The sequence below is a fragment of the Citrus sinensis genome, chromosome 2 (genome assembly GCF_022201045.2).
Source record: "Citrus sinensis cultivar Valencia sweet orange chromosome 2, DVS_A1.0, whole genome shotgun sequence".
Taxonomy (NCBI): Eukaryota; Viridiplantae; Streptophyta; class Magnoliopsida; order Sapindales; family Rutaceae; genus Citrus; species Citrus sinensis.
In genome coordinates this window covers 16827063-16840303 of record NC_068557.1, presented here as the reverse complement: position 1 = coordinate 16840303, position 13241 = coordinate 16827063, and the positions used below count along the sequence as shown (strand labels likewise).

Genomic DNA, 13241 nt, shown 5'->3' with positions numbered 1-13241 from the left:
TGGTGCATGGGAGTCGACGGCAGTGGGTAGTCGAGTGACGGCAGTGATAGGAGAGGTTTTGGATGCGTCGGCGGCGTGGTAGATTTAGGGATTTTGTAAGTTTTCGTTTGTAAGTTTTCGTTTGTAAGTTTTATTCACTTAGACGAAATGAGGGGAAGAGATCTATTGGGGATTTTGTTTTTTAATTTTTGTTCTTTAATCTTTTAATATAATATTTGGGTCTTAATTCTATCGGTCTGATGGTTTGCGGAACAAACATAAGTATTTTAAATTTTAGAAGTCTTAGGTTCGAGTTCAAAGTTTTACAAATTCTAATTATTTTTTTTAAACTTTTGATACTTTAGTATCAGTGATTTTTAATATTTAATTTACTGACACGTTAGTATCAATAATTTATAATACTTGTTTGTTAAAAGCGGAAAATGGTGCATATGTACATAATTACTGATACTTTTTATAAAGTGTCAGAAACTAAGTGTCAGTAAAGATCATTTTTTTAGTAGTGAGAATTCAGTATCCTGAACTCACTCTAAAGGACAAGGATGTCCTTTGAGAGGAAGGGAAGCTGTTACAATCTTTGTGCAATTGGATGTAGCTCTTCCATGCAACTCCAATGGGGTTTCGTGGCTATTTGGTGAGTCAATCAAGGCTGAGTCAAGGACCCTTTATCGAGTCAAATAATGATTTTGTAGTTCTTTATTTTTTGCATGTTCTTGATTTTTTTTCATTTTCTAAGTTAGATAATGGTCCTTATTTATAGATTGAATTTTGTTATCTCACTGTTATATATTACAACTAGTGAAATGATTAAAGGTGTGAAAATTTATTTTGAAAAACCAGTATTTGTGTGGAGGAGCTAGACCCTCGAAGCGCTTGCGAAATTTCATCATTTTAATTCAATCATCTACTTTTATTTAATCAATCAGTGCTGCAACACAAAGACACAAATTAAGCTAATGAATCTTCCTTGCAATTATTTAGGGAAAAAAAAGGTGATCTTCAACAGATGTACTTTATTTCCTTTTCGGAAAAAAGGCAAAAAAAATTGCAAAATGGAAAGAAATCGTCGTGGATGAATTACGAACAGCCACACCCCTAAGTGCTCCAACATTCACATAATACTTCTTCTATATTGTGTGCTTGTCTTTAAGCCCAACATGCACCTTTGCGGCCCACGTCCACAGCGAGGCCAGAAACTCGTCATTGGACTCCATGCGAGAGCGCGACACACATTCTCACAATTGAAGGTGTTTGGTTATTCTTGGAAGTCGGAAACAAACTTTTGATTTTGAATTTTGATTGTGAACAAGCCTTGGAAGCTGAACCAAAATTGAACATAAAGCAATCAGAATTTGCGTGTATCAAGGTATAAAGTAGCTGTTATCTTCCATCTTCTAAAGTTACAGTGAGCTCATTATGAGAGAATGTTTCTTGTTTACTCAACGAAGAAGCCCTACTAGAAGTAGAAGTGCATCGACGGACCACAAAGGCCGGCTGTTTAGGCGTTGGCAGAGTTGCGGTCTCACTTCCAAGCATGAATACGACATTTGACATTGTGGGACGCTCACTGGGATCTTCTTGTACGCATAACAGACCAACAATTACACACTTCACTACATCCTCTACATCGCAATTTTCGCTTATGCTCTGCTCCACTAGATTCATTGCCTTGTCTTCTTTCCACAATTGCCATGCCTGCAAACAAACAAATATTGTCAATTAGTTATAAGCCTATGTGAATGTGATAAAGATAGATAAGAGATACTCTTGTGACTTGTCCGTGGAGTGGATTATTGGTTATAATATAATATTATGAATATGAAAATTGCAACACACTCACGTAGCCTAAAAGACTCAAATTCTGTTCTGGCTGATAAAATCCTGTATTCCTTTTGCCACTGATGATCTCAAGTACAACAACACCAAAGCTGAAGACATCAGACTTGAATGAGAATAGCCCATCTAATGCATATTCAGGAGACATATACCCACTGCATTAATAGTAATACCTACCAATTAGTAAATTCTGCCTCATTAATACTTGTTTTAAAGAATGTAAAGTTATATATATGTATCACTTACTAAGTTCCAACTACTCTCTTTGTGTTAACAGCAGTTTCTTTGCCTCCGAAAATTCTAGCCAAGCCAAAGTCTGAAATTTTTGGATTCATATCCTCGTCTAATAAAATGTTGCTCGTTTTTAAATCTCTATGAATAATCCTCAGCCTAGAATCTTGATGAAGATATAGAAGCCCTCGAGCAATTCCCAATATGATGTTGTAACGCAGCTCCCAGTCCAATAGCATGCTTAGTTTTTTATCTAAAGCAAGGTTTCATTAACTTTGAATTAGTATTAAACAACAACTATATGAAGGCAATATATATGCATAGGTATAGGCAGAGGCTAACCAAATATGAAGGAGTCCAAGCTTTTGTTAGGCATGTATTCGTAGAGTAACATCTTCTCATCTCCGCTAACACAATAGCCCAGAAGTCTTACAAGATTTCGGTGTTGAAGTTTGGCAATCAACACCACCTCATTTTTAAATTCCTCTAAGCCTTGTCCAGAGCAACTGGAGAGTCTCTTTACTGCAATTTCTTGTCCTCCTGGGAATTTAGCCTGATAGTACAATCCCACATTAGACAATACTAAATTGTAAATTAGTTGACAAAAAACTTCAATAATGGGTGTTATTACCTTGTAAACAGCCCCAAACCCTCCTTGTCCTAGCCTGTTTGTGTTTGAGAAGTAATCTGTAGCGGCTAGTATGCTCTCGAAATCAAAAAATGGTACATGTATGCCTTTTGCATTGTCTTCTTGGAACCGTCCTGAGTCGATCAAGTCTTTGACACGTCTCTCACTGTCACACAAGTGAAGTGCCAGATTTCTCTGAATGTCTCCCCTGTTTCCTGGATTCAAAAGTCTCTTTGTAACAAGCTAGCTATTTTTCTGTTTTAGGGAATAGTGATTCAGTAATTAATAGTTACCATGTCCCTCGGCATTTCTTCTTCTTCTTTGCACATACATGTAAAGAATGGTGCTCGCAAGGCTAACTAAAACGATTATGCTTATAAAAGTTATTGGAATTGTCAGAGACAAAAAAGATTTTCCTCTTGAAACCCCATATCTGTGCTTCCTGTCACCACCTACAAGAGTAAAAAAATATTCCCATTCATACAAATAAAGTGCATAAATATTTCCAAATGTTTGAGTTTTTCCATGGCAGTAAATTCCATATTGCATTCAGTCAAACTTCATACTTCATCCTCTCACATGTTTATTTACTTTTAGAGTCCATGAGAAATATAATTCTATATGTAATCCCCATATATAATTACAATCTACAGTCAATTTCATGGCAATAATTATTCTATACTCTTTTTCCTCTCTGAGCATGAAAAGCAGAACACCGTGTGCTTTAGATAAATAGTGGTCTCACCTTTACTACAACTTAAACTTGCGCTATCCCATTGAAAGTTTCTATCACAAAGGCACCTTTTCTTCCCATCTCTTGTTTCATTGCATGAAGAATTTGGCCATCCCTTGCAGTCTGCAGATGACGAGCAAGTCAGCTCTGGTGATGGTTCCCATAATATCTCCACTTCATTAGTACCTGCAAGTGGATCTGCATTGCACCAGCCAGTGACATGAAAAGGTGAAGACTGGTCAAGATGCAAAAACTCGGCTCTTGAATTGCCTCCTTCACAATTCTCTCCAACTTTGGTTTGGATGACAAATTTTTGAGTTTCTGGATTGATTCTTGTGACTTTGAATGTGCCACCAGGTGCCTGAAAGCTAACCTGGCCTGTGGAGATGTTGCAGTGGAAGTTAAAGTAAGCAGCATCACCACATTTTGGACCAGTGCTAAGGGGATAAGGAATCAGGTTTGTGCCACAGATCTCACAAGTTCTTGGCATTAGTTCTGCAAAAGGTGAACAATAGTTAAAACGTAAATGGGTAACTCTGCTACTATTAGGCCTTCATGTTGTGTTCTTTTTCACATTGGAAGTGGAGCTTGGTATCTCTTAGAGGTGTTGATTTTTAACATAAATTATTTAGAGTAATCCTGTGTCAGCCTGAAATGACATTTCCTACTAATGTGAACCATCATAATAGTTTTTAATCTAAAATCAATCGTAACTTTCATTTCACTAATATCTTTAAAAAATAATAATAATAAAGGTTTTAGAACTAGATTAGTTGGATAAATTAGTCACCACACTTCATTGGAAAAAATTAGGGGTGTTCGCGGATCGGATTTTGTGGATTGGACATCAATCTATATCTGATCCATGATTTTACAGATTATAAATTTCCAATCCACGGATTGATAAAATTCAATTTATATGTCGATGGATCGGATTCAAACTTGATTCAATCCATATTCAATCCACCATTTTGCTGATTGATTTGCAAATTAAAAATTTTTAATTTTGTCTAATCTACGAAGTAATTAAATTTAAAAAATCTAATATAAAAATAATTTTACTACCGATTAAAGTCAAAATTGAATAAGATTTAGATAAATTAGTTTAGATAAAGTTAGGATAATACATCGAAAGTTTCAAAATATAACACTCTAAAAAGAAAAAAATCTCATTTGTTTAGAACAATACATGAAAATTAACTAAAATTATGAATTTAAATATATACATAAATTGAAACCTGAGAGCTTGGATGTAACAGAAGAAATTAAGAAACTTGAAGAGATTGAAAAACTCGAAAAGAAAGTAAGAAATTAAGCTTAATCACCTCAAGTGGTGAAGCAAAACAGCGATGGCTTATGTGTGCAGTGGGGTAGAGGTCTGATGTTATGTGCTAAAGTGTTCTATTTAGTTTAGGGTTTTTTGTTTTGTTTTAGAATTTTTAATGTTGAGCTATATTTGCTTATTTAATTATTCAAATATTTAATTATTTTATATTTTATATTATTATCGAATAAGATATAATATAGTATTAATTTAACTATATTTTAACTTATTTATTTATTAGTAAGTAGCAATACTACATTTATAAGTTTTATTTTTTTTATAAAATGAATTTTTTTTTATTTATGGATTTTTGCGAATTTAAAGAAGTAAATTTATATCCAATCCACCAACTACGGATTTTTAAATTTTCAATTCAATTATATCCAGTTATCCACTAATCACAGATCGAATTTTTGCAGATTAGACAGATTGAGCGAATCAGATTGGGTTCTAAACACCCCTATGAAAAATATGTCCTCTAATTCTGCAGATTCTTAGAGGCTACTGAGACTCAAATTTGCAAATACTTAATGGTGATTCGGACGGGGCTTAAGCTAATCAAACTGGAACAATGCTGATGATTTTAAATTTGGGGGGAGCAGCATCCTCAAAATTGTATTGTAAGGGGTGTTTAAGCCCATCCCCATTCTGAAGGCATCATCTAACTAAGCAAGTGGAGTAAATGTGAGTCCTAAACTTCAGAACTACCAAGAAGTAACCCTAGCACCTAAGCTATTTTGTTTTCTCTTGCAATTCAAATAGCCATGAGTTTAAACATTGTCCAAATAACGTAAAATTCATACCTACATCTTGGCCTGCCACACGGACATAGAGGCTACCACCGCCCTCATATTCCTCCTGGAGATTATTGAGATCCAGAGACCAAATCCAGCAAGCATTGCCATCAGTAACACCCCGTTGTGTGATTTTAGCTTCTTCATAGGAATAAGCTTTGCACTGGCAGTTATTGAGGCACTCTAATTTGCATTCCATTTCATTCTTAGCCTTAAATTGAGAATCAGGGTTCCCTACATTCATCATTCGTAAACTCAAGAATGTATCACTCTCAGCAGTTTTGGAACAGATTTTTGACTTTCTGGAGCATCCACCAGAAAAGTCTCCATTATTCCAGTTATCTGGCAAGCTAGGATCAAACCCAGGCAAACACTTGCACAACACCTTGTTATTACTATTACAGATGCCAAAATTTCCACAAGCATTATAGACACTGCAGCTGTCTCTCGGTTCTGCCCAAATTAAAGACCAATCCTTCTCATTTTTCCACTTAAAATACAGAATCTGGCCAGTAAAACTCATTATCATCCTTGTATCACTGTATAATGCTGAAGTGAGGTAAGGCACAGTGATATTTTGGGTACTTGAGGTGAAATTTGATAGCAAGTAAGACAATGCAGAAGGCATCTCATCAGAACCTATGAATTTACCCGAAACTCCACTCTTCCAGTACCTCATTGATCTTTTCCAAATGACGAACTGGCTATCTCCTTCTTGATCCAGCTGAAAAGTGAAGTTCCCAGGCACTGGATCATCGTAACTTGTCCATGAAGTCAATATTATATTTTCATCCATTTTCATGCCTGGAAGAAATGTATCAGTTGGATTACCAAAACTCTGCCATAGGATCCTCCCCAAGTGATTCTCTTCATCTTCATCACTGATGACAAGATTCCCACTATCCATAATTTTTGCTGTTCTGTTCATAGAAGGCGATCCTTCAAGATTTGTCGACCAGTAAGTTCTCCCATTTTCATCGAACACCTTAAGGTTGCCATCTCCTGCAATGGAAAGAACTCCACTATCATCTAAAACTGGACTGTCCCGATTGGCAACCCATACAATTATTTGTGGATTAGACCGGTAATACCATATTCCTACATATCTTCTGTGAGCAGCGCTGCCGTTAGGAGTGAAGAATCCTAGTTCAAATTTGTTGCCACTTGAAACAAGAGTGTCTCCTTGACTGTCACTAATCAAATTGTCTAACATTGTTATAGTGTCTCTAGCTGAGGCATATTGAAAAGGAGTGGAAATCAAGAATGCATGCAAAAAGAAGAATGATATCATGTGTTCTATGTACCATCTAATGATGAAAGTGTTTGTGATCTTTCCTCTTTTTCTTGTCATGGTGAAAGGATGTAAAATAGATTTTAGAAATTCTTTTCTTAACTAGAGGACTTGCACTAGTAACCAATCATCAACTTTTTTAATTACTGGTGGGTTTTTCATTATCGACAATGTCCCCACATGGAGATCGGTGGTGACAAAGTCAACAAGTTACAGTAAGTTGTGTTGATCGGAGTGGAAATGTTCGCATAATTGAATAATTGTCTAAAGTTAATAACGACAGCCTTGTCTCATCTAAGAATAAAGTTCTCCTGTAGATTGGAAATATAAAACAAGGGGGAAAAGGTTAGACAGCGTCTCCTTTTGTAAAGTGGCGTAACCAGAATTCAAACCGAGCAGCCACAAATTTATTTATTTTTTTAATAGAATTTGATTTTTCACAATGTTTTTAAATAATTTTAGATTTATCAGATTCATTTAAAGTGATTCTAATGATGATAATTTAATTTTAAAACTACGTTTTTACTTATTATTCAAAGTTGGTGGAGAGTGAGGACAAATTTTATTAGGAACAAATAAAATTTTTGGTTGAATATTAAAAAATATTTTCTAAAAAAATTAAGACTTGCAGGGGCACCTGCCCTACTTATCTCTATGCAGCTCTCTGCATGCACGTCCAAAGGACATTAGGTAAGGAACTGAGGAAACCTCATATCCGATCCGTCCATGTAAGAAATTTTCAAACGAGGTGAGCAATATAACCCATTAAGTTATTCGATTTGGTCCAAATCGAATTGGTGGTTTTTTTTTTGGGTGGGGGACATGAATTAAGAGTGATAAAGTATAGTTATTACTTTGGTGTCTTAACCACATTTGTTAATGCTGGGACACGGGTCGGGAGCTTCAGCTTAGTATTACGTGTGATGTGTGTGGTCTAGTTGTAGTGGAGTTAAAAAATCATCTATGGGTTAGAATCTCAGTTGAGTGGCCTAAAAATAAAGCTTTTAGGATTGACTGGCAAATTGCTAGGCAAAGTTGAATTATTGGAACAGCAAGCTGGCTAGTAATTAAGGTCAAGGTCTTTGAAATTTTTCTTAATCATCTTTTTATAGCCGGTCCCCTGTCTCCTCGTCTTTTCTCCTTCTTCTAGAATGAAAAGATCGTAGACATGACTACACTACTCCGGCAAATATTTAAAAGAAAAAAAAAAATCTCTTCCTCACTAATTATATAATTTAATGATAATGACCCGTGAAGACTGTGTTGACTGCTGTAATCATCAGCTTCAATGCATTTTTAAATAACAAAAGGTTGTAGTAGGAGGCTAGAGTAATTACATTGCCTTCAGACTTCACTCGTTGTTTGTCATTGAATGACTGGAGGTTCAATTCATTACATTTGTGATCCAAGCTTTGCATAAACATTGAAAATCATGATTCCCTAATAACACAGGATACATTGCAGGCACCTTCCTATATGAGAACCAAAGTTTGATGATGTACAGTAAGCTGATTGTGCAGGACTAATAAAAGGAGGACAAACTTATAAAGAATTCTGCCCCATTATCTACCTTCTAAACTGTGTGTTAGTTCGTTGTTTGATTCTGGTTTATTAAAAGTAGATGCCGAGCTAGAAGATCCTCTCCTGACGACAAAGGCTGGTCGTTTAGGGGATGCAAGGTTCACAGCTTCACTGCCAAGCATGATAACAACATCAGACATTGTGGGACGATCATTTGGATCTTCCTGCACACATAGGAGCCCAACATTTATGCACTTTAAGATTTCATTTGCTTTTGAGATGGCACCTGCTTTCTGATCCATCATATCTAATGCCTTGCCTTCTTGCCACAATTTCCATGCCTGAAAGTTTAAATTAACAAGAAATTGATAAGAAGTTTTAAATGGCGAAAACAATATGAAAATTTCTTCTCTACTTGCGTAACCTAGAAGGCTCAAAGCTAGTTCTGAATTATAAAATCCAGTGTTTCTTTTTCCACTGATAATCTGAAGCACAACTATGGACTGAGAAAAATCCATCTAATGCATACTCTGGAGACATATAGCCACTGCATTACAATAGACATTGTGATTTTTCACTTATATTACTTCGTCAATTTTCATAATTTATTGCATCAGGAAACTGAAATTTGTGTATATGGTAAAATTATAACTTACTAAGTTCCAACCACTCGATTTGTGGTTCCATCAGTTTGTTTGCCTTCAAAAATCCTTGTCAAGCCGAAGTCAGAAATTTTGGGATTCATCTCGTGATCCAGTAGTATATTACTCGTTTTGAAATCTCTATGAATAATTCTCAATTTAGAATCTTGGTGAAGATAGAGAAGCCCTCTAGCAACTCCAAGAATGATGTTGAAGAGCATCTCCATGTCCAATAACACACTTAGCGTAGCATCTGAAAAGGTTTTCATTTCATGTACAAAAGCCTTAATGTTAGTAACTACGAGTGCTAGTTTCTATCTATCAAAATACACTATATTGTCGTGTTGACTTGAAGACAATTAGGACATGGGTTAAGGACTAACCAAATATGAAAAAGTCCAAGCTTTTATTGGGCATATATTCAGACAATAAAATCTTTTCGTGCCCTTATATGCAGAAGCCCAAAAGTCTAACAAGGTTGCGATGCTGAAGCCTAGCAATCAGCAAATGCTCATTCTTAAAACTCCTCCAAACCCTGTCCTGAGATAAAATTGTTTAAAGGGCTGTTTGGTTAACAAGAAAATTGAAAGAGTAAAAACTACAGTTCAAAGAATTCTAGAATATTATTTGATTCATTCTGAATTGATTGACAAAGTGATTACATGGTTGTTTATATACACAGCTGAATATATCAGCTCGAGCTTGTTACTAACTCTAACTAATCAAAACGAATCTTCACGTGTGCTGGTAATTACATAACCACCAGGTGCCACCTGGACAACCAAATCATCAATCTTTAACCGTGTGCTGTAGCTGCTGCAATCCTTTGCTTTATCTTCTGTTTGGCTTATCGTACTGCAAGCAAGATGAGCTTCCTTAACATCCTCCCTCAAGCTCAATGGTATGTTGATGACATTGAGCTTGGATCTGAAATAGCTGAACTTAGGTAGAGATAAAGATTTGGTGAGAATGTCAGCCACTTGCTCTTCAGTGGGAATGTATCTTACTTCTAATTCCTTGCTAAGAACCTTATCCCTGATGTAATGCACATCTAATTCAATGTGCTTGGTTTTAGAATGAAAAACATGATTCTTAGCTAGTTCCCCTGCACTTTGATTGTCACACCAAAGCACTGAAGTGGGCAGCTGAGCTATGTTCAATTTTGAAAACAAAGATTGAAGCCAGGAAAGTTCTGAACATGCTGATGATAAGGCCCTGTATTCACTCTCAGTGTTGGACTTTGCTACAACCCCTTGCTTTTTAGAGGACCAAGAGATTAAGTTGTTGTCGAGATAAATGCAATATGCTCCAATGGACTTCCTATCATCAATATCACAAGCCCAATCTGCATCAGAATAGCTATTTAAACCAGTAACTCCAAGTGATCCCCCCTGTTGTAGATAAAGACCATGAGTAATGGTAGCTTGAAGATATCTTAGAACCTTTTTACAAGCTAACCAATGCTGGATTGTGGGAGAACTCAGATACTGACTGAGTTTGTGTACAAAATATGCAATATCATGTCTTGTTAGGACTAAGTACTGAAGACCTCCAATAATGCTCCTGTAGAGAGTTGGATTTTCAAATTCCTGTCCCAAAGATCCTTTTGCTTGCCTTTCCAGCTTAAGACCTGTACTGAAAGGTGTGTCAGTCCCCTTACAATCTTGCATGGAAGCTCTACTTAACAGATCCTTAATGTATTTGGTTTGAGAAAGGTGCATCCCATGATGCGTATAACACACTTCCACACTAAGAAAATAAACTAGCAAACCCAAATCCTTTAAAGAAAACACCTTGCTTAGTTTAGCAACAAACTCTTCTAAAACAGAAGAATCAGGACCTGTGACTAGGATATCATCGACATAAATCAGAACTATAATCAGCCCTTTGGTGTCATGCTTAATGAACAAAGAAGTGTCTGCTTTAGAATTGTAGAAGTGCCAGGTTGTAAGGCAATGTTTCAGCTTGTCATACCAGGCTCTTGGAGCTTGTTTAAGCCCATAAAGAGCTTTGTTGAGCTTGCATACATAGCCTTTTTCAACTGTAAAACCCTCTGGTTGTGTCATGTATACATCTTCTATTAAATCTCCATTAAGAAAGGCATTATTTATGTCAATTTGCCTAACTTTCCAGCCTTACATCACAGCCAAACTCAGAATAACTCTGATTGTTAAGGACTTGATTACAGGGCTGAAAGTTTCTGAATAGTCAACCCCTGCAGTTTGATGGAATCCTTTTGCAACAAGTCTAGCTTTATGCTTTGAGATTGATCCATCAGTGTTGTATTTAGTTCGAAATACCCACTTGCAACCTACAACCTTGAAATCTGAACACATTGGTACAAGACTCCAGGTTTTGTTTTTGATGAGGGAATTATACTCATCTTGCTTTGCAGCTTTCCAGTTTGGATCTGACGATGCATCAAAAGGGGTAGTTGGTTCAAGGCTGTTGTGAGAAGTTAAAATGGCCTTGGGTTTAAAAATGCCAGCCTTTGCTCTGGTAATCATGTGGTGAGTTGAGGCTATGGATTTGGTCTGAGAGTTAGGGACTGGAGTAGGAGAAGATGAATGAGATAAAGGTATTTGAGTTGAAGATGATGGGCAGTGGGATGTATTTTCACTTTGTGAGTTTGAATATGGAAGTATAGGTATTGTACTAGGTGAATTGGATGAAGTATTTGTATCTAGACAGGGAGAAATGAGATCAGTACCTGTGGCATCAGCTCCAAAGGTGTTGAGATTGCTGTTAGATGTTGGTAAGGAATATGTCTGTAGAAGATTGTATTGAAAAGATGGAGTGTTTTGTTGTGAAGAAGAGTGATTGAAAAATGATGAATATGGAAAAGAACTTTAAAAAAAAAGAACATGACTTGATATATAAACTTTTCTAGAATGATGCAAACATTTATATCCTTTATGGAGAGAACTATAGCCTATGAAGATACACTTAGAAGTATGAAAAGAGAATTTGTGTTTGTTATAATCTCTGAGAAAAGGAAAACAGGAACAACTAAAGCTTCTAAGAAATTTGTAATCAGGTTTCAAATGAAAAATAGCTTCATAGGGTGATTTCATGGATAATGTAAGAGTGGGCAATCTATTTATGATGTAAGTAGCTGTATGAAAGGAGTCCCACCAGAATTTTATAGGTAAAGTTGCTTGTGCAAGCAAGGTTAAACCAAGTTCTGTGATATGTCTATGTTTTCTCTCTAATGCTCCATTTTGGTTATGTGTGTAAGGACAAGAATGCCTGAATGTAATGCCTTCTTGATGAAGAAAAGGGACAAAGGGTCTGAATTCACCACCCCAATCAGATTGTAGGCATTTAATGGATCTGTTTAGCTGTTTTTCAACCTGAGTTTTGAAGACTTTGAAGACAGAGAGAGTTTCACTTTTGGTTTTTAATGAAAATATCCAGGTGAATCTTGTAAAGTCATCAACAAAGCGCACATAATATCTATAGCCTTGTGAAGAAAGTTCAGGGGTTGGTCCCCATAAATCAGTGTGTAGAAGTTCTAAAGGGCTGCTGGTTTTGATGAAGCTAACTGGAAAATGTAATCTATGTAACTTTCCCATCATACAAGCATCACGAGATTCAAAAGATTTACTTCCATTGATTGCCTTTAAGGCTGGATAAGTTTTGATTACATGATCTAAAATTTTTGAACTCAGATGTCCTAGCCTTTGATGCAAAACAGAAGTACTTAAAAAGCATCTAGAGTTCATACATGAAGCTGAGACAGTGTATGAACAAGAAGTTTTATTTTCCAAATCAGATGAAACAGCAGAAAACATTGAAAGAGGAACAACTTGAGCAGCTGACTCAATAGTTGTGACATGACTTCGAGAATAAGTTTTATTGGGTGACATTAACAGCAATCTGTATAAACCTTTGTCAGCCTTGCCCTGTAGTATGATCAAATTCTTCACCTTGTCCTTCATAAAACAAAATTTGTTAGTGAATTCAACTGCCACATTATTGTCTTTGGTTAACTGGGATATGCTAATAAGGTTTTTGGTGATTTGAGGAACTAGCAGTATATTGTGCAGGTTAAGTATGAATGAAGCTTTTGTATTATAATCATGCATCTTTAGAGTGGCACGACCAAGATGAGTAATGCTTAGACTAGCACCATTACCAACTACAAGTTTAGATATACTTGCAAAAGGCTCATCAACATGCATGTTGTTCATGTCATTAGTGAGGTGATGTGTTGCCCCACTGTCAAGATACCAGTTGGTA

At 36.1% G+C, this 13241-nt stretch overlaps 1 protein-coding gene across 2 annotated transcripts; it reads right to left on the bottom strand.

Moving 5' to 3' along the window:
* Positions 1-1268: 1268 nt before the first annotated feature.
* Positions 1269-6947, bottom strand: LOC102622628 (G-type lectin S-receptor-like serine/threonine-protein kinase At4g03230). Of its 2 annotated transcripts, XM_006469725.4 has the most exons (8): positions 5556-6947; positions 3441-3923; positions 2989-3147; positions 2699-2910; positions 2410-2620; positions 2083-2320; positions 1841-1991; positions 1269-1695 (listed from the first exon to the last, which is right to left on the bottom strand). In XM_006469725.4, exons 1-8 carry the CDS (start codon positions 6895-6897, stop codon positions 1381-1383), a joined length of 3111 nt encoding a protein of 1036 aa, XP_006469788.2. In that variant the 5' UTR covers positions 6898-6947; the 3' UTR covers positions 1269-1380. The 2 variants fall into 2 exon arrangements, with proteins under 2 accessions (XP_006469788.2, XP_052290779.1); XM_052434819.1 differs by lacking the exons at positions 1841-1991; positions 2083-2320 and having other exon boundaries at positions 1331-1695.
* Between the last annotated feature and the right edge of the window lie 6294 nt (positions 6948-13241).

Excerpts from the sequence above, each read along its gene's own strand:
- LOC102622628 (XM_006469725.4), bottom strand. The coding sequence starts at position 6,897 with ATGACAAGAAAAAGAGGAAAGATCACAAACACTTTCATCATTAGATGG. Across the intron at positions 3,924-5,555 it reads TGTGGCAGGCCAAGATGTAG|AACTAATGCCAAGAACTTGT; the intron begins GTATGAATTTTA and ends CACCTTTTGCAG. Across the intron at positions 2,321-2,409 it reads CTTGGACTCCTTCATATTTG|ATAAAAAACTAAGCATGCTA; the intron begins GTTAGCCTCTGC and ends ACCTTGCTTTAG.